This window comes from Onthophagus taurus, chromosome 7 (genome assembly GCF_036711975.1).
Source record: "Onthophagus taurus isolate NC chromosome 7, IU_Otau_3.0, whole genome shotgun sequence".
In the NCBI taxonomy this organism is placed as follows: Eukaryota; Metazoa; Arthropoda; class Insecta; order Coleoptera; family Scarabaeidae; genus Onthophagus; species Onthophagus taurus.
This window is the reverse complement of record NC_091972.1, coordinates 32849950-32870880: the sequence shown is the minus strand read 5'-3', so window position 1 is coordinate 32870880 and position 20931 is coordinate 32849950. Positions and strand designations below refer to the sequence as shown.

At 33.2% G+C, this 20931-nt stretch overlaps 3 protein-coding genes across 6 annotated transcripts in view; 2 read left to right on the top strand and 1 right to left on the bottom strand.

Moving 5' to 3' along the window:
* The window catches only part of LOC111416378 (transient receptor potential cation channel, subfamily M), a 233971-nt gene extending 227585 nt beyond the window's left edge, over positions 1 to 6386 (bottom strand). For all 3 annotated transcript variants that reach the window (XM_071197974.1, XM_071197980.1, XM_071197983.1), the window contains exon 1: positions 6236 to 6386. The gene's annotated coding sequence lies outside the window, so the exon portion shown is untranslated. The remainder of the gene's footprint in view (positions 1 to 6235) is intronic.
* Positions 6387 to 6434: 48 nt separating this feature from the next.
* LOC111414937 (5-formyltetrahydrofolate cyclo-ligase-like) lies at positions 6435 to 13186 on the top strand. 2 transcript variants are annotated; one of them, XM_023046406.2, is made up of 4 exons: positions 6435 to 6512; positions 12386 to 12501; positions 12554 to 12809; positions 12873 to 13186. In XM_023046406.2, exons 2-4 carry the CDS (start codon positions 12391 to 12393, stop codon positions 13088 to 13090), a joined length of 585 nt encoding a protein of 194 aa, XP_022902174.2. In that variant the 5' UTR covers positions 6435 to 6512; positions 12386 to 12390; the 3' UTR covers positions 13091 to 13186. The 2 variants fall into 2 exon arrangements, with proteins under 2 accessions (XP_022902174.2, XP_071054086.1); XM_071197985.1 differs by lacking the exon at positions 6435 to 6512 and having other exon boundaries at positions 12298 to 12501.
* A 32-nt stretch (positions 13187 to 13218) lies between these two features.
* LOC111414925 (5-formyltetrahydrofolate cyclo-ligase-like) lies at positions 13219 to 19372 on the top strand. The gene is made up of 3 exons (XM_023046394.1): positions 13219 to 13505; positions 13560 to 13824; positions 19019 to 19372. The coding sequence occupies exons 1-3, from the start codon at positions 13377 to 13379 to the stop codon at positions 19279 to 19281; spliced, it is 657 nt and encodes a 218-aa protein (XP_022902162.1). The 5' UTR covers positions 13219 to 13376; the 3' UTR covers positions 19282 to 19372.
* The last annotated feature ends 1559 nt before the right edge of the window (positions 19373 to 20931 follow it).

Genomic DNA, 20931 nt, shown 5'->3' with positions numbered 1-20931 from the left:
TAGCAGCTTTTTTATAATATCCTACGAATCACATTTCATGAATACTTAACGGTATTATTGGAGTGAGATACTGAAAGAAGCAACAAAATTTGCCTTCAATCGCCTCTTCAATCTGCGCTCAAATCACCTTCATAAAGACTACGAATCCAAGCCAAACCGATTGGATCTGAAAAACGATGCCTAGTCTTGGATAATAAGAAATGATATTTTGAAGGCTATTATGCTAGGAACAAATCAAAACCTGGTTATTTCGTCGGCAGGCTTAGATTCTACACAAGAATAGTGTATTGATAAATTGCTCATAAAGGAAACAGACAAAATTGTCAGCTAAGATGAAATACCCCGTCTTATCATCTTCATTTACTACATTACATTTCAAAATCGTATGGAAACATGAAAAACTTTGTTGAAACCGTACTTAAAACAAAATGGGGTAATATTTAACTGCAAAAATCCTTGGGTTCTTCAAGCCACCTTTGAGCCAAAATGGTAAACTACATATGGGATTTACAATAAAGTCTATTTAGATTAATGACGAATCTTTTAGATATCAGTTGGCGAAAAAAAATGACATACAATTACATGCCATCCACAAATTGCTATAAAAAACGAACGAAGAAATCGGCTGCAAGAGCCACAGGTTTCAACAAAGTAACTGTTGATAGTTCTTTTTAAGCTAGTAAAAGCGTGAATGAATCTACTATTATAACTAAAGTTTGATTTAGTGCAATCAAGATGACATATCCGCACAACCTTATGTAGCTGGAATTGATGGTTAATGCTCCTCAAGGAGCATGAAGAGCTCCACTGAAACAGACTGGATAACAGAATTATTCTTGTAATATTACAAGAAGTTCATTGATTTTTGTGTAGCAGCAAGACAACGTTCTTTATTATTGTGTCTTACTGTTTCACGATGTTCATTTTGGTATACATATACAATACTATAAATAGTTCCAGTGCCAATAACAGAAGAAGACGAAGGGTGACAAGAAAGAAAGGAAAATTTGCAGATATTTTCTCATCTCCGTACAAAAGATAACTACAACATGAGATTAATAAGACAAGAGATGAGAAAAGTTAATGAGGAAACACCAGAGGCAAGAAAACGTAAACAAATGATAGAAACTAATATAAACTCTAGATTCATTTTATGATAGTGATAAAGAGCCCCACAATGTGATATCCATGTTGTATTATGGTTTATTTTATCTTGCCACAGGTATTATAAATTAATGTTCCGTTGATGCCAATCATTATAAGGATAAATTACCGAAGGTTATATAAAAAGGTTGTATTTTCCTCAATCAACTTGCCTTACTCTCCCCTATTGTTAAAGGTACAAAAGTGTTTTGAACACCTTTTTCATCTCAATCCACCGATATAAATAGGCTAATTATATTAATTAAACGGGTTAAATATAACGAATAATATACAACAAAAGGAATTCTATAGATTTGTAATTAGTTTAATTTGTTTTATTTAATGTGTATTTAATTTGTATTTAATGTTACACAGTTAAATGAATCAATAACAATTTATTATTGTATAATTTCAATCAATATATTGAATACATATTATAACTCCTCAGGGGTACAACTTAGTATAGAAATAAGTTGCGTTAAGTCATATTAATTTATTGTCCTCTACATGCCCCTGTTCTGTGTCGGTTCTTATGTGAATCACCTGTATAATATTCAATACAGGGTTTCCCAAAACTCCCGGGATGGAGGTATAAGTTTTAAACGAGTGAAGAAAAATATTTGAAAATTTGGGGATCACTAAAGAGTCATAAAAACTACATTCTTAGATAGTTTAGTACTTCCGTGCAATGTGGAGTTTTTTTAGGGGATGACCACCCCTACATTTTTAAATAGCAACCCCTATCGAGTTTTACCTTATTTTAAAGGTAATGGAAAAAGAAACACAACCCCATAAAGCAAAACCCTATATCTTAATTCTTTCAAGAATTATGAGGGGTTGACTACCAAATGGGAAAATAAAGTGTTTTCAGGTCTCGCAATGACCCAAACGCTCATAAACCATCAGGAGCGTATCCCTAGTGATATTGGTGGTTTCTTCAAATACAGGTAAACGTCGTTTTGTGCCGGTTCGATTTACGCCGATTCACAATTACGCCGGTTGGCGTCGGAGTGGAGGAGATTCACTCAGGAGATTTTTACAGACTGGATTAAAAATTATTTTTGCCCTACAGTGCTTAAATTTTGTGACTGAAATAACCTTCCAAAGAAAGCAATCCTCCTATTAGACAATGCCCCAGGACATCAGCAAAATCTTGACATCTTAGACACGGGATTGGAGGTCAAGGTAATTTACATACCCCCTAACACAACCTCCGTTTTATAACACATGGATCAGTGGTAATTTCTACCTTTAAAGCGTATTATTTCCGCATAACATTAAAAGCAATAATTAAGGCGATAGATAATAATTCCAATGGGACCGTCAAAGATTATTGGCGATCATACGACATTTTAAAAGGAATAAATTATCTAAAGTCTGTTTGGGACGAAGTGACAAACAATTGTTTAAAACGGCGTTTGGCGTAAACTTTTTCCTGGATTTATACAAAGTGCAAATGTAGAAGTGGTAAATAACATTAATATAAACGAGGACATCAGGCTTACACGCGAATGTGGATTCGAAGACGTAACAACTGAAGATGTGACCGAACTGTTAGACGTGCATGACCAACCATTCTCAAATCAAGAATTAGAAAAGTTGATCGAAGCATATGATCGCCTTCAATCAGAAAATCCCGAAGAAGAAGAGGAGGATGAGAAAGAAAATGATCCTAAAAACGGGTGATCTAACTCGTATCCTTTCCTCTATAGAAAGATTAACAGGTGAGCTCTCTGAAATAGATAGGGATTACAATCGAACCGCAAATGTTAAAAGAAGTGTCACAGCTGCCGTTCGACCTTATGCTAATGAAATTCGATGCTTTTTTCAGAAAAGTGTGAGACTTTAATTTAGTACCGATGAACTAGTGAGTTAGTATTTATTTCAAAAACTTCATTATTTATATCAAGAGATTATTATTTATTTTGAATATACAATATGGGATATGTATTAAATAAACACGAGGGGTAAACCGCTAGTTCAAATTTTGTACACCTACTTCCCCTTTGACATACATTTCTTATACTTCCTACTTATATTCCTAGTATTTCCCCGTACTTCCTCGTAATTCCTCTTACATACTCGTACCTCCTCTCCCTTCGGACGGCATATCCACGTGTGTATTTAAGTAAAACACCCAAATAAAAGTCAATAAAAATTAACATATATTCTTTGGCAAATAAAAACATTGAGTTTTTCTATATAAAAACAGAAAATAATAATACTGACAAAACAGATTTAAAGCTTTTTATAATTTTGTTTGAAAGCTTTGTATAATTTCTTTATTTCTACATCATCATGTCTGCTAATTTGAAATATGCCGTTACCAAGTAAATTAATGGGACCGTAAAATGCATACTCTTCATCTACAACCGCGATGTCTGGTGTTTTCGGCCATACAGAAAAATCCAAATCTTGTCCACAAAAGCAAGTCACAGTGCAAGAAAAATGTTTATCTAATCCTTTTTGAATTTTTAGGCTTATACCATTACATTTTGATTCAAATATTAACCATTGTTCCTGACTAACTTTTGTTTTAAGCCAGCACTTAAGAGCTTTTAATAAAACGCACTTTTCTGTTTCCTGATCTGTAGCTGCAGTCTCACTTAATGGTTGTGCTGAGGGGTATGGTAATGTCTGCTCAGAAATGTTTTCAATTATGTCGGTTTGCGTAGACTGAGTCGATATTTTTCTCTCGTATTTGGATTTATAAAATTTGGAAATTAAAACTATTGTTTTTTCGTGCCAGATAGCAATTTAAATTGCTGCGGATTATTATAGTAATTCATGGTAGTCATTTCTAATAAATGCTTCTATTTTTTCTAGATCATTTTCGTCAATCGTACCAAGCAGCACCTCATTATCAAATCCGCTAATAATAAGAATTTCCTTAACATTTTCATTTAATTGAAATTGTAGAAAATTTTCGGCCTCTTGAAAACAGCGATAGCAATTTGCCGTCATCCTGGCGCCTAATACAAAACAGAATTTACGAGCGAATTTAGTACCATTGACTCTTCACGATATGTTAATATAAATTTAAATTTTAATATGATACTCATTCAATCTTACCTTTGAATGAAAACGATGCTTCTACTAGTAACAATTCACACACCCTTTATGAAACAGAAACTGCGCACCTAATACTAGATCTAGCTTGTTTATGGAACATCGTAACTTCGATCGTTAGATATCGTGTTTAATCGTGTTCGATCGTGTTTCAATATATCCCAAAATTTCCCTAAATAATTTCCCGTACTTCCCCAATAATTCCCCGTACTTCCCCAAATTTCCTCGATAATTCCCCGTAATTCCTTGTACTTCCCCGTAATTACTCGCATCTCCCCATAATTCCCCAGACTTCCCCGTAATTCGTCGAACTTCCCCATAATTTCTCCGCATTTCCCCTATTTTGTACACCTACTTCCCCAGCGGTTTACCCCTCGAATAAACATGTCATGTTAGATAGTTCTTAGAATTTTGACATGGAACCTAACCTTATATCGTCGTTACCTTTATGAGATTTTCCAAATCATTTATTGATTCTGGTTTTGTTACATAAACTCTACTTTTCAGAAACCCCCAACAGAAAAAATCCAGTGGTGTTAGATCAGGAGATCGTGGTGGCCACTCAATTTCATCTGTTCTACCAATTCAACGGTTTGGAAACGTGCGTCTTAAAAAGTCTCGGACTGCGTGACTAAAATGTGGAGGAGTACCATCTTGTTGGAACCACTTATTGTCAATACCATTAGGGCATATGGCACGTACACTTGCAACCACTTGATTTTCTAACAGTTGCAGATATCTGTCTCCGTCCAAATTTTCATTAATAAAAAATGAACCAATTACATTCTCTCCCATAATACCAGCCCATACATTAATTTTCTGTGATCTCTGAGTATGATCTTCTCTTATTAAACGTGGATTTTCGTCCCTCCAATCACTAGGGAACCACCACTATCACTAGGGATATGCTCCTGATGGTTCAAAATTCCATTTATGAGCGTTTGGGTCATTGCGAGACCGAAGAAGGTCGACAATTTAAACATTTGTTATAAAAAACGTAATAAACATGCATTTAAAAATGTAGGGGTGGTCATCCCCTAAAAAAACTCCACATTGAATGGAAGTTCTAAACTATCTAAGAATGTAGTTTTTATGACTCTTTATTGATTCCCAAATTTTCAAATTTTTTTCTTCACTCGTTCAAAACTTATAGCTCCGTCCCGGGAGGTTTGGGAAACCCTGTATATCATTGATGTTCATGTTCTACTTAATTTTAAGGTTAGATTTTTCATTCTTTGAAGAATTATATAACATAGACCATATATTTTTATTCTTCACAAATCCAAAATATAAAGTAAGTATTTATAAAAAACTTTGATGTTGATGTTTGATTTCTAGAATAGACATTTGTTAACCTTAAATTTAAAATATTTACATCTGTCAATTTGACGTTTTAAACGTCAACAAAATAGACGTCAAATAAGAAATGTGGTAAAATAGAATGAAAGGGACAAAATTAAAAACTAATAAAATTAAACAAATAATGTCGCGTTAATTAATTAATGATTAATTGCTAATAAATTGTACGGTAAGATTCTTATCGTCTTTATAATAAATGAATCACTATAAATTGATAAGAAATTTTTGATAGAAAACGGTTATTATATTATTATATTACGATTAAATAATAATTCAATAATAAAACTTAAAATAAAATGAATTAAAGGGATTTAAAACCTATAAAAAACAAAGTAGACAGAGAAGTCATAAATTCCCTTAAAAATAATTATAGATACAAGCAATTCCCTAAACACGCTTGTATGCACATAACCTAAAAATATTTTTTAAATCACCCAACCCAAAAACAACCAAAAATAAGTAAAAACAAAAATTTTTCCTAAAAAAAAATATATCAACAACACAAAAAATATATATAATTTAAAAAACTCCTTGAACTTGAAGATAAAGTTTTTTAAAACTTCCAGAACTTTATTTTCGACTGGATCCTTTTACTATTAAAATTTTAAATGTACAATTCCTATCAAAAAAAATTGAAATAAAAAGGACAAAATATAATCTTTACCTTTTCATGCGAGGTCTATTAGTATCAAAGACGTCGTGATAAACGCATGCACAATAACAATCAGTTCCGAACGAACACATCACCCGAGAAAACTTCCCGTTGAACTGAATTGAAGCATTGCTTTTGGCTCCCACTACCGCGAACACCGCGTAAATGCGAACACATCGTGTACTTCTCGTGCTACAACTTCGCGCCGATCAAGCCGCATCAATTTACTGAGAATCCATTTAGAAAATAGCGAGACATTCGTTCGTGGAACAGACTTCATTACAAAAAGGTAATACGAATGGTACTTCCGAAGAACGTAGATATTGCAACAAGTTTTGTAAATACACATTTTAATTTGTTGTGTATACTTGTGTTTTTGTGGCTGCAGTGCCATCTAGTGTGATTATTGGAAAGTTTGTGGTTTTATGGTAGTGTGGCGATTGGATACTAGATGATGCTGTTGCGATTTAATACAAAACTTACTTCTTTTTTTAATTCTCGAGTTATAATTTATTGTAATTATCTAGCAAGATGTATTGACTAAAGTTTATGCATTCCATCATATAAATGTTTTACTATTAGGTTTTATTCTCAAGGATATACCTACGACAAAATTGTTAGGTATATTATAAAAATGTTCTAAACTAAAAATGTTGTCTAATAAAATAGTGAAGAGAAGTGAGTCTAAGATCGGATCAAAGTAAATAGTCCTAAAGCGATTTTTACAGCTAGAATTTATTTTTGCATGAAGATTTAGTAAAGATATTGTTTGTCTGACAGTTACTCTGCATCGCAGGTAGTTTTTGTTAAGAACAGATCAATATGTGCGGGACGGAAATGGTTGAGGTTCGGCAAGTTGAAAATAGAACAATAAAGTCTGTGTATTTGTGTAACTATCTTTATGTTTTATAGCACGACTCTTTAACAAGTAGGTGTGCGAACAAATACGTGTGTTTGTGCGAAGAACAGTGAGAAGGTTGATAAAAGACAATACAGATACTTGAAATGCGCTGGAAATATTATATGGAGCAATTTTGCACTTTTTTCCAATTTTGTACTCAATATAACCCAAACATCAGAATGCGCTTGTCATTTTACAGATTTACTAAGAAGAACTCAAGCTGTATGAAAACAACGTATCTTTCTGCCAACACCCGCCACATGTATATTTCAAGTTAGGTGTGTAAAAGGAGTTCTGGATAGTCATGAAAATTGCATGCCAACCATAATCTTGATAAAAGCGTTTACTGTTTAAAAAGTAAATAATAAAATCCAAAATCGGTAGAATGATTTAAGGAGTTTCTCTCAGGATCTTTTTAATAAACTGGAAACGATAGATTAATGCCATCAAGTCTAAGAAAGCGGAAAATGCGATTAATGACAATTTTAAGGTTGATTGAATTAAAGTTGTTAAAAGCTTCCACAATGCCCTCAAAAGTTCTGGAAAAATTCTGGTTGGTCGAGACTCGGTGAGATGTTTTGAGGAGTTTCTAAATTCTTTCGCCATCAAGCCCCAGAAAACCTAAACCCCGTTTTACATAGATTTTTTGTGAACACAAGCTATGTAAGCAGAATAAAGTGCTATAAGTTTTAAAAGCATGTACTTCAAAAGTATTGGCATTTTCTGGTTTGTCGAAAATCGGTGGGATTTTTTGGGTAGTCTCTTTTGAAGTCTTTTTAATAACTTGGAAATTATAGTTTAATGTCATCAAGCCTCTGAAAACCAAACTCCAATTCATATCGATTTTTGTGAACACAAGCTATTCAAGGAGATTAAATTACTTATAGTTGGGGTTGTTTCTAAATTAGTAATAATAACTTCAAGAGTACTAGCAAAATTGTGGTTGGTCAAAAATCGGTGGGATGATTTAAGGAGTCTTTTTCGGAGATAGTGTCCAAGTCTTCGTTGTCAACGGAGTCCCTTGAAATATACACTTTTGTATGACTTCTTCTTAAATAATTATGCAAATAGCATCATGCTAAGACAATTATATCACCACATTTGCTAAGTAAAATCCCAAATATACTTTCTACAATACAAAGAGCACTATTATGTCGATAACTAAACATTCGTTATTCCATGCTTATTCCTGTTTAACTATAAAGCTTCATAAAATTTTCTGTCAGTAGGTTAGATTGCGATATATAAATTATATCATACGAAGGTAATATATCTTCGTTATAAAGAAACAGTTTTAAAACAGTGAAATTATGGCGATTGTGATCTAACATTCTTATCACGATCCTGTCAATTCAGATGACAGTGTAGGAATAGAAGGACCTACAAGAAAAAAGCTTTTCATTTCTTTTTCAGAGATGAAATTGCCAACAACGTTGTTCAATGGACTAGTGAAAAAAGCTGAATACTAACGAATTTCTTTGATTTATATTAAGTTATGGAGTGTAGAAGATGAACGCTCTATCTTGAAGTATACTATGGTAAGAAACAGGTTTACTACTATTTTTCAATCTTTGTGGTTTGATAATGTTGAATCACGAAGAACCAATTATCACCGATTAGAGCTTTCTTTGTGTTATGGCTACCCACACTAGCAGTTGCATACCATGAAAATATAACTGCCGACAAACTAAGGAGTTACTCACATTTTGTGGAAGGGGCTCCTTTAATATTATTTATATTCATTCCAAACCAGTTTATAATTGCAATATACACCGAGAAAATAGAAGACCAGCGTAAGCGTCTCCAGGGGCAGCGTATTATCTTGAATATGATAAAGGAGTTGGAAGAATGAAAGGGATCACTGATAATTTGTTTACAAGTTCTGCCCTAGCTAGAGTATTGAGAAAAGAACTCTTAAAAAATAAGTTGGAACTTCGTAAAGACTGGACTTTTGTTGCTAAAATAACGAAAAAATAAAATAACTAAAATAAAGAATATCGTTACCTTGTTTTCAGCTATGCACAACAAGGGTACAATTTTTGAAGATGAAAAGGAGATGCCACAAATAATTATTGACCAGATTATGACTAAGTCATACGCAGAAACTATGGACTCCTAAAACAGTATGAAATTGGAGCCAATATCAACTTTCCAGAATACAAACCCCACAGCCTTGAAAATCTATGATGAGTCTAGTCTTCTTGTTTACTGAAGATCTAATAAGAAAGCAGTAGATTACTTTTTAGAAGAGTTGCCACGTTTTAGATTGTGTGAAAATAGTGCAAGATTTTTGAAAAGAGATTAAAGAAACAACAATAAGAAAAGGCTAGTTGGTGAATTTAATAACAATGAAAATATACGTGACCCTATAACCATAATAACGGGCAATATTGTAGAAATGGCAACAGAGATAGAACTGGATATAGAATCAAAAAAATGTACATGAACTTCTTGCTTCCCATGATATGTCTAACTAGCGAAGATTAATGAAGTTAATGATATCTGAAGAATTAACAACGAAAATACTGTTATCAGTATTTGAGTACTTTAGCAAAGCAATAGCTCTATTTGAAAGGAAAAATGGAAGGTTGAAAGGTAGTAGCTGTTGGATATGTTCCAGAAAGTTCTAACAGAAAGCATTCAATGATATGTAAAAATTAAAATCGATTTGTTTGTTATAGTCATCAACTAATTATTTGTATTGAATGTAAAAGGAATGATTAATTGTTATAAAATATATTTACTATATAGCATCGATATGATCCGGTGCATTGAAACTGGTCATAACTCATAATATATGCCGGATAAATATTTGTACAACGGTTTGTCCACAATCAAGGTTTTACACGCTAATACTGCCAAGTCGACGTTAAAGCTTAGTGTTGGGGAATCGATAATCTCTTTGATAGGAGAAATCTTTAAGTTTTTATATAGATCCATATTTCGCACATACCACAAAGTATATACAATTATCCGCAACACCTCCTTTTTGACACGTCTGGACACTGTTCACGTTAATATCGCTTACTCATCTCCATCTGGGTGTACGGCATACGATTTTTGGAGTGATGCCCCTGGAGCCAATACAGTTGTCGCAGTTTGAAGCCGAGTTCTACATATTTTTTCATCACGAAATTTTGAAACTTGTATATAAAGTCATGCTTAGATATTTTGAGTTGTTAGCATATGACACCACAATACCATTTATGCATTTTACAACACATAAAATTTAGATGGAAATGTTGTTGTCCAGGGTCTTCTCGATTTCTCCTATGATCCTGATCAATGGTGGAATGTTGACTACGAAATCCAAACTTGTGGTCTGGCATTAGTTATCTTTTAACTATGAGTGGTTTCAATAGCTTTACCACGAGCTTTTCAAATACTTTCGACATGATAGGAAACAGTGACATAGGCTCTACTATTTTATACTATTAGATGGCTTACCGGTTTCAACAGCATGATAACTTCTGCTACTTTTCAGCAATATTGCACATGTTTAAGAATGAATACTTTACCCGTGATGAGATCATATCCAGGAGCCTTCTTAGGATTTATGTTGGTTTGAATTTCGCTTGTCTCCTCACGTGATGATACTAATTGTAAGTCGATCCTCTCATAGTTTGTGTAGATTCTCACTTATATCTGTTTTTGGTCCTCTTATTGTACATTTATGTAAGTACGCTGGGTATATTTCTAGTATATATTTTTGGACGGTGTCTCCTGAAGAGATGGTTGAGTCTATCAAGTTCTTAAAGAATGTGAGCAGTGCGGGTATTGATGGAATTGGTGTGAAGGTTGTCAAATATATTACCAATGTTATTGCAGAACCTCTTGCGCTTAGTTTGAATTGCTCAATAACAGCGTGTTTTCCCATAATCTTTTAAAGTTGCTAAACTGATACCGATTCTAAAGAAAAGTAACGCGACCTGTGTATTGAGAACTATAGACCGATAGCAATTTGTAGTATTTTTTCTAAAGTATTTGAAAAAATGATTAGTAACACAATTGTATGGGTGTCCGTGGTTCTACCCTGAGTTGTATTCTTTCTTATTTAACCGACCATTCTCTGGGAGTGGTTTTATCGAATTTTTGCTCGGATGAGTCTTCCGTTGATATGGGGGTTCTACAGGGTTCAATTTTGGCTCCTTTCCTGTTCATACTTTTTATTAATGACCTTTCTTGAGGATTCTCATTTGGTTATGTACGCTGATGACTCATCTGTTGCAATTGCGGATATGGGTCCAGGTCGATTGAATATGAAAATTGCGTCAACTATTAAAAACTTTCCTGTATGGTTTGCATCAGTTTTTACAAGCGTCAAACATTACTGGCTAGTTTTGCGGATAAATTAGTATTTGCACAACACACACGATTTCTTGGTTTGGTATTAGATGGCAGGCTCTCTTTTAATAAGCATATAGAAACTGTGTGCAGGAAAATGAAGTTAGCCTACTATGCAATTTTGAAATTAATTAAAAGTTTAGATAAAAATTCGCTATTAAATATGTATTACGCACTGTGCTATTCTGTTATTTCCTACAATATACTAGTGTGGGTTGCTGCGTTTGAGTGAAATCGCGTGTTTGTGGCACAGAAGCGCGTCATTAGATTATTATTCGATTTAAATGGCAGGGAAGCTTTCAGGAGTCATAAAGAAGTAAAGACTAATATAAGCCGTTTTGTAATTTTTACTCATGATACCCGTGGTGGAGATAACCTGGTTCTCTCTGGACATGTCACCTCCATATTTGAGAGAAGTCCCTTTTATGACTTCTCAAGACTTTATAATAGATTACCCCGGTCGATTAGATCTCAGGAGTGTCCCAAAAAATTTAAACAACTAAAACGACACTTTTTAGACTCTGTGTTCTATTCAAGACAACAATTTTTAGATATGTAGTAATTTTTATTATGTATAACGTGTTATTTAATTTATTATTGTATTTTGTTCTATGTATACTGACTTGTCACATCTACTTATGTAGCCCATGTGATTGAATAAATAAATTGAATTATTTTTCTTGAAACATTACAGATGTCTATACTGTTTCTTCGCGTTATTATTATTTTTTCCACACTAGATGTCACTGGTTAAATCAAAAACACTTTCATCACTTAAAAATTAAAATTTTCCATTGGCTTCTTTGAACTCTTATCACAAATTTCTTAGATATCCCATTAAAAACACGATCGTATGTGTAACAAGGTCATTAAAAATTTCGGCGGTTATTAAAACAATTTTTCTTTCGATTTTTTAGTAACGATGACTTCGGTGCAAGCAGCCAAAAAAGCACTTAGAAAAAGCGTTGAAGAGAAAATTTTAAAAATTTTACCTGAAGATAAACGGAGACAATCGTCGAAAGTTTGCGAAAAGGTAACAAATTGATTTCATAAAAAAGGATTTCTTTATTTTTCTTTGTTTGTAGTTGTTTGAACATCCAGCTTTTAAAAATAGCGAACGAATATCTGTTTATTTAAGTACTGATAATGAAATAGATACTGAACCGATTGTTAGGAAAATTTTCGAATTAAATAAGAAATGTTATGTTCCAAGATACAATAAAAATGTTATGGAAATGGTCCGTTTAAAAGATATGGAAGATTGGAAAAATTTACCACTGACTAAATGGAATATAAAGCAACCCGATTTAAAAGAAACCCGAGAAAATGCACTAGAAACAGGTGAATAATCCGTTTAATTTTAATTTTTCGTTATTGATTTTTTAATATTTATTTTATTTTCAGGAGGATTGGATCTCATTATTTTACCCGGCGTCGCTTTTACTAAAAAAGGTGTTCGTTTAGGTCACGGAAAAGGATATTACGATAAATTCCAATCGGAACTTTTTAAAATTCAATCTAAACGTCCATCAACAATAGCTCTTGCATTTAAAGAACAAATTCTAGATGAAATTCCAACTCATGAACACGATGTAACACTTGATCTGATTTTATTTGAATAATTACAGCAAAATTATAATTTTATGTTTGTATTTATCGTTTGCAATCATTTTCGTTCAATTCTAAGACAATAAATTTTAATACAATTTTATTAAAAAGTTTGAATTATTTCTAAAACTTCATTTAAATTAGACAAAAATAATAAATGTCAGTATGACAAGAACTAATATAGTTAACGTTAAAAAACATAGCGAAAGATAAATTCGCCCAACAAATTATTTGTAATACCATCTTAATTTAAACTGACTGGATTTTTTTTGACGAAATTTGCTTCAACTCAAGTTAAAAATGTCGAAGTTGGGTCGGGTACGGCCAATACAAAAAGCAAAGAGAATTTTAAGAAGAGAAGTGGCTTTTTTGTTATCAGTGCTGAGTAAAGACGATAAACGAAACCAAGAAACTTCTATCTACAACAAAGTAAAATATTCATTTCTACTGTTTTTCTTATTAAAACAATTTTCTTAACTCCAGATATTTGCTTTACCCCAATTTAAAAATGCTACTAGAATTGCCACATATATTAGCACCGAATTAGAAGTCGATACTGAACCAATAATTAGTTATGCCCTCGAAAATAATAAACTTTGTTTTGTACCGAGATACAAATTTCGCAAGAAACAAATGGATATGGTTCAGTTGGATTGTCTAAAAGATTTAGAAATAATTAAATCGAGGAAATGTAATAACGTCCATAATGTTCGACATTCTGATGTAAGAATAGATGCATTAGATTCAGGTAAAACAATTATTGTATAACTTTAAAAGTTATCTGTGTGTTTCATAATGCTAAAATCTTTAAATTTTTTTATGAGAAAGAAATAAGATTATTTCAAGCTTTCAGTTTGCTGGAATACGATTTTCATTACATTAATAGGTACACGAATAGGGTCTTTTTAACCCAGACGGTATTATTAAATAGCTTTGCTCAGTGAGGTTCAAAAGAACCTTTGATACTCACGAAATACAAGACATTTAATATTACATCCTACAAATACACTGCGTTATCGGGGAACTATAAGATAAAACAATAAAACTTATTGATAAATTATAAGAACATAGAAGCTTGAACTAGAAGTATGAACTTGATAGGTTATAAGAATTAGAAACATGATTAATTAATTAGTCACTGCGCGATTTATTAATCTTCTGTTCGTGAAATTTCTCCAGCTCTAGTGTAAGCGGCATGGGCCTTACATATTTGTTAAGGTATGGTTAATTTTAGTTCTTTGTTGGTTTGATGATTTAACAGACTATAATTTAAACACTTACTACTTAGAATGCAATAGACTAAGAGATGGTAAAAGTGAAACATTTAAAAGAAGTATGATATCTGTAATGCGTTTATTGCACATTAATATAAATGGATTCATGTGTTTACCGTGTGTTTCAAAAAAGCTCTGGTCGAAAAATCAACTATATTCCATCAAAATCGTGCGAAGCACTTCAGATCTCTGACATACAAGGGACGCGGCATAACAACAAAATCCAGTACACATACATATTTACAATCCAATAATCCTTTCTGACGCGTTTAGAAGAACCAAAAATCATTTAGAAGTGGCGGAAAGGTTAGCTCTTAAATGTATCACACGTATCCGACACCCGCAAAACACACTCTTCAATTCTAGCAACGAGCTCCTATACAATCCCACAGATATCCTTCTAATCCACTTCCGTCAACAATCTTTATCCCACAATGCTGCCATTAACTTCCCTATTGATACCTTAAAAAACCTCTTTATCACTATTTAAATGGTTTTGGCTTAAATAAATTTTGTTCTCTCTCTTTCTCAACCATATATGCGAGGTATCTGAAACTGTTTATCCTTTCTCGACAAAAAATTCTGCTCAGGATGATAAACTAGTGGTAAAAGGAAAAGCAACGAAATCACCGTCTCAGGCGATGGATTCTTATGCAAAAGAGGGTTTTTTTTTTCCATCACTTTTTGGAATTGTTTTACATTGTTTTTATGAGGTGATACATTGCAGAAGTACTCAATTCTGACTCTCACCACCAAGTTTATGATCCCCGGTAACTTGAGCCACTCTGTGAAAACCTGTGGTGACTAATCTTAGTCGGATTAAGAATCAGCGGAAATAAGGATTTCTTGATCTATTATATAGCCTCGAAAAAACAAGATTACTTGGAGCAAAAGACGACGACTTCGTACGAAACAGAGACATAATCTATTAATTGCAGTTTGGAATATAAGGATTCTGTGCAGCTTGGGCGCACTCTGGAACCTAATAGGAGAAACTGGCAAATATGCACTTGACGTCATCGCAATCTTTTGTACTTGCAGACCGTCTAAACACACACCGGCCACTGGCTTCTTTATGAACAATTGAATAAAAAGCTTTGTAAGAGATTTCAAGATATACAACCCTACATTATGCACACTGAGGTTCATAGCACTAAATAAAATGAGAAGGACGAAAAGAAAATATTATACGAAGAATAAAAATTTGCCTGCCACTCTTGTCCTTAACGTCAAAATAGGAAGGAGGAACCAATACCTATCCATAGTAGATACATAGTCACACAAGCAATCCAATGACAATAGAACAAGAAACCGATTTGATATAAAAGATGTCAAAAGTAAACGAGGTGGTAATGTCGACTCTGTTTTCCTAGTGGTGAGTAGGGTCGAAGCAAGAATAGCGAATCGCGAATGTCAAAATGAAAACAGAACCAAAAGCAAAAGAAATTTAATCTACAGAAGTGAACATAACTCTAAAGCTTGGAAATAAGCAAAAGAACTGTAAACATCGAGTTAAGTACATGTAGAAATATTATTTGTGAGACTACAGAAGAAGCTCTAGACCTAGCACAATCATGTACAGGGAGAAAGAGGGACGAATTACGACTAAGTAAGGCAAAATAGTATGGGTTATGAACAAAAATTTTGAACAGAAAAAGAAAACCGGAGTATATCATGACAGCAATCTTTTTCTTCTTATTACGGTCCTTTCGAAGTTCAGCGATCCAATTAGCAATGATGATTTTTGCGGTACCTCTATGGATGTGCGATTAAACCAACGTCGCAGGTCTTTCAGCCATGAGTTTTGGTGTCTTCTCACAGATCTTTTCCCTCTATTTTGCCTTCAATGATTAAACGGACAAGTGTAATTTACGCTCCTTTATTGTTCTCAGCAATTCTTTCTCCTTATCCATTCGCTCAAGTACTGTATCATTTATTCTATTGTCCAATGATGGGGGCTAAGCGTCCAGCTTTCTGATACATACAGTAATACTGGCAATATGTAACATCTCAGTAGACGGATTCGTAGTTGGCCACTTAAATGTTTGTAAAGATTGTTTTCATTGCGAAGAAAGAGCATCTTGTTTGTTCAATTCGGGCGAGGTCTTAGATTTTTGGATCATTTTTCTCGTTGATCAAGGCGCTCAGATATTTGTATGGGGATACTTGTTCTATAGGACATCCTGTCTCGCGTGTTACTGTCTTCGAGAATATCATCAGCTTGGTCTTGTTTGTGTTTAATTGAAGGCAGTATAATTCGCTGTGTTGTTGTATGCGATTTAGTAAGCTTTGTAATTGCATCATATTTTCGGCTAACACTACTGTGTCGTCCGCAAAGCGAAAGTTGTTAATTACGATACCATTTACTTTTACGCCCATTTTGTCGTCTCCAATGGCTTTGTTAAATACTTTTTCAGAGTAGATGTGGAACAGGAGAGGGGACAGAACGCATCCCAAGGAGAATGGAGGACAGGTGCATTCTGTACGCCAAGGTTGGAGGAGTATCAATGCTCCTGGCCCGGTTATTAGTACCTTGTAAGGGTCCTTGTCTGGGGATACAGGCAAAATCTATTCTTGGGCAGCAACAATAGATCCAGGCATAAACTTTAAGATCTTAACAGCAAACTACCTACGATGCAGAAGGCAAACGGAACTCCCACTGCATTATCTTTTCCGAAATATCCAAAGGATAGCAATAAACTAATTAAAACCCGAATGGTAGAATGGGGGCAATAGAAGGAAGAAGATACTGGAAAGGTAGTTGATTTTGTGATAAAAAATAAATTTTATAAGGATAGGATGTCTTAGATGTGTAAGAAACCACCAGGTAAGTACTTTCAATGGAAAATAATCGGCCGATACAATATGCAACGGGAAGATCAGGTTCGGCTTAGCTGGAAGATTTTTCTTCTTATGTAAATGCAAACAAATTGGTGTTACATACCGATAACCCATTTAAAAGAAAAATAAAATTTATATTTATTGTTCCATTTTGACATGTTTTTTTTAATTGTAGACCATAAAAAAAGTATTGCAGGACAAAGTGTCACATGTTTATTGATTTTTTTGATTGTTTTTGACAAAATCTGAGTACCACAATGAATTAAGTGCCCTTTAAATTGGGTATATACCAAATTTCTTAAATAGCTGTGATAGAACTTGTCGAATACGTCAACTCCACTTTTCGACAAGTTAAAAAATTTCACAACATAACAATAATTGCTCTAGTATTGTGCAACGACAAATTAAATACGTTATTTTTTTTCTGATGGCAGGATTCTAATCTACTACAAACTAACATCTTATTATGCTGTCAGCGGAACTGTAAAGTACCTAATGGTACTCCTCACTCCTGTAGCCTTTACAAGGCGACATAATTCTTAATTCTTGCCTCTTTCTTTTCTAATCGGGTCCCTCCAGTTGGATTCCCTCATAACACCATAGTAAAATAGGAGGCCGAACAATGCTTTCATTTCAATGGCGTCTATATATTCAGTGTAATGTTGTTTAGCTTCTTTGGGTCTATCTCTTCATTAGTATATTGTACAATGTTGTCAATCTTGGCTTGGATGATGAACAATGTCAACAATGACACCTTATCTACAAGGTTCGAAGAGTGATGATGTTCTTTAAAGTTCCTTTGTCATTTCTGGAAGCTAAAAGATCTGGGTTAGGTCAGATTTGTTGAGAGATTACTGAATTGGTATCGTCTTCAAGAAAACCTTCAAATTCACCAGGTACATTGTCATCGTTTTAAAACATATCATTTTCGCTGTCATAACTCTTCAGAGAAGTATTCATTAAAAATGAGGCCATTCAGTTTTTCGAGTTCTCGTCGGATTTCTTCATCACCTAAATTGTCGTTTGTTGTCAAGAAATATGCGTCATACCCAAACCTATGTTCATAGATATCTGCGCAGGTACAACATGTAGTTTTGCCAATTCAGTTTCATTGATAATTTATTAGAATCTTTCTAGAATTGATATAGGTATACTTATAGAAAAAACATAGTTTACTATATCGAGCCCTGGGCAGCGCACTTATTCAATGATTAACAGAAAGAAACATTAGATAGGAATCACAGAAATACACCGCTGTTGCCACTAGTCCCTTTCCAAACATATTTAATCCCACCTTATTAAATACTGCAACCGTGTTATATATATGTTGATTCAGCAGATCCGTGGGAAATCAACTTATTCAATAGCACATCATGGTTCACTTTGTCGAATGCCTTTGCAAAGTCTGTATATACTACATCTACCTGACCTCTTCTATCTAGTTCAGAACTTACATACTCATTTAAAATGGTTAAGTTAGTTTCTACAGATCGGTGAGGAATAAAACCATGTTGGTTAATGTGTAAAGATTTGTTGACATGATTGAATATTCTATTATAAACAATGTGCTTAAAAACTTTTGCAAAGCAAGATATAACTGATATTGGTTTATAATTGGTATATACCAACTCATGGATCATAAGACAAAATAGCTAACTTTCTAGATTGACTTTCTAAATAGGAGGATAACTTTATTGTGTTCTGTTTTGCCTGATTGATGACATTTGGCGAAAATCAGTCGACTATTTCAAAAGAATAACAATTAGTTGATATAAAATTATAATAAACCAATGTAAACTTCTATTTTTCTTTTCTATTTTCTTTTAGGTGGATTAGACTTAATAATAGTAAGTGGTTTGGCTTACACAAAACACGGTAAAAGGCTTGGGCATGGAGGAGGATATTTCGACACTTACTTGAAACGAATCAATACACAATTCAATATTCATCCGACTTCGATGGCTTTAGCGTTCAGAGAACAATTATTTCCATATTTGCCAACTCATCTACACGACGTAAATATCGATATTGTTATCACGCCAGATAGCATATATGAAAACAAAAATGTCAATAAGTTAAACTTAAATTAAATTTTAAATCGAATTTATCTCATGTCACGCTATGCATTTTTGTCGTACTAAAAAATGGAAATGTAAAAGGAATAAATAAATAAAGAACAAATTTGTTGTTTTTTTTTTCAAAATTGTTTTTAATCGTTTTATTTTACATAATAACGACGACATCATAATGTTACAATTATTAAGAATTGTTACAGAAGAGAGGTGATTCATTCGGTTTTACTGTAAATCAACTGCTTACTCTTAAAAGAAACCAATTTAAGAAATTAACTGTTTAAAGTAAACCTAGACCTACATAAACCACTTTTAATAAATTTGTATTTAACCTCGATAAGAAAATATCAATCGATTTAATAACACGAATATGATGCATTGTTTATGAATCATTTCTTTTTAGGAAAAGTTGACAATATAAGATTGATAACTATTTGGCACCTCAATTAATCTATTTGTGTTTTTATTATAATGAGCAATGACAATGGCATTTTTTTGGTAACTTTGTAAATTTTTAGTTTTACATGGATTAGAAAATTTCATAAAATTATTGGTCGTTTTTGTGGTGGTTATAAGTAATAAATATTTTGAGTGTTTATTAAAATAATCCTGCCAATTTTAAAAATATTGTATTTAATAGCGTTTTTAATTGTAATATTATTAAAACCTAAACTCAGCTAAAACAGCACATGTTTATAGATTGAACTATTGAACGTTATGGCAAGTATTAGTTTAGAACATCACTTTTAATTTTTCAGCAATAATTCTTTTCTACTTTAATTCAAAAACAGCAGTTGTATTTTGTTGTTAAATCATATTTAGGCATATTAATTAAGTTTACAGGAGTATGTTAATAAGCTGTTTAAGTCGGTAAAAATCATTTTGTATATCCAAGCTATCAACTGTACATACAAGCTAATAATCATCTTCAAAACTTCAGATCTTAAAAACCACTAGTTGTTGCCGAATACAACTGTTTAGGATTATTGACTATGTAGCGGAAAAATTGTCTTCGCCTATACCTCGTTTAGCACCAGCTATCAGTTTTGTTGCAAGTAATAAAAATTTTCGGCCGTTTCGAGCAGCTAGTATATTTCGAGCAGTATTGACATCCTTAAAAAGCAAATGAGGTTATATGTAACTTAGATACACTAAACACAAAAAGTATTGCAAACAACTTGGAGCTAATTGGGAACTGATTTGAGTGAGGAAGCTGGATTGAGATATAATGAGAGCCATTGGCAGCTATTCTGAATAATTGGCATCTAAGAGTGTAATATATTGAAAGAAGTTAACAATGAATGGCATGAGAAGCAAATAAAAGCCATTGCTAGCCATCGAGCTATTGTAATAGTTATTCAGGGATGGTAAAAGATATTAGGATACATTGAAAGCTATTGGGAGTAATTAGAAACATTGGAAGAAAGACATTGGAAGACTTCGCTTGCGATTACATTCGGTGTAGTCTTTAAATGCTTAAAATATTGAGAAGATCTTGGAGCAAGTAAAACATTTACTCCACGCATGCTCTAACCTTTAACTTATAATGCGAATCGTCAGAGATGTCACACTGAAGAAGTTATTGTAGCTAAGTGTTGTGTTGAACACTGAAACGACTAACCATCGTATACAGCACGAACTACGTCTATAAACTTTATGGAAAGTTTT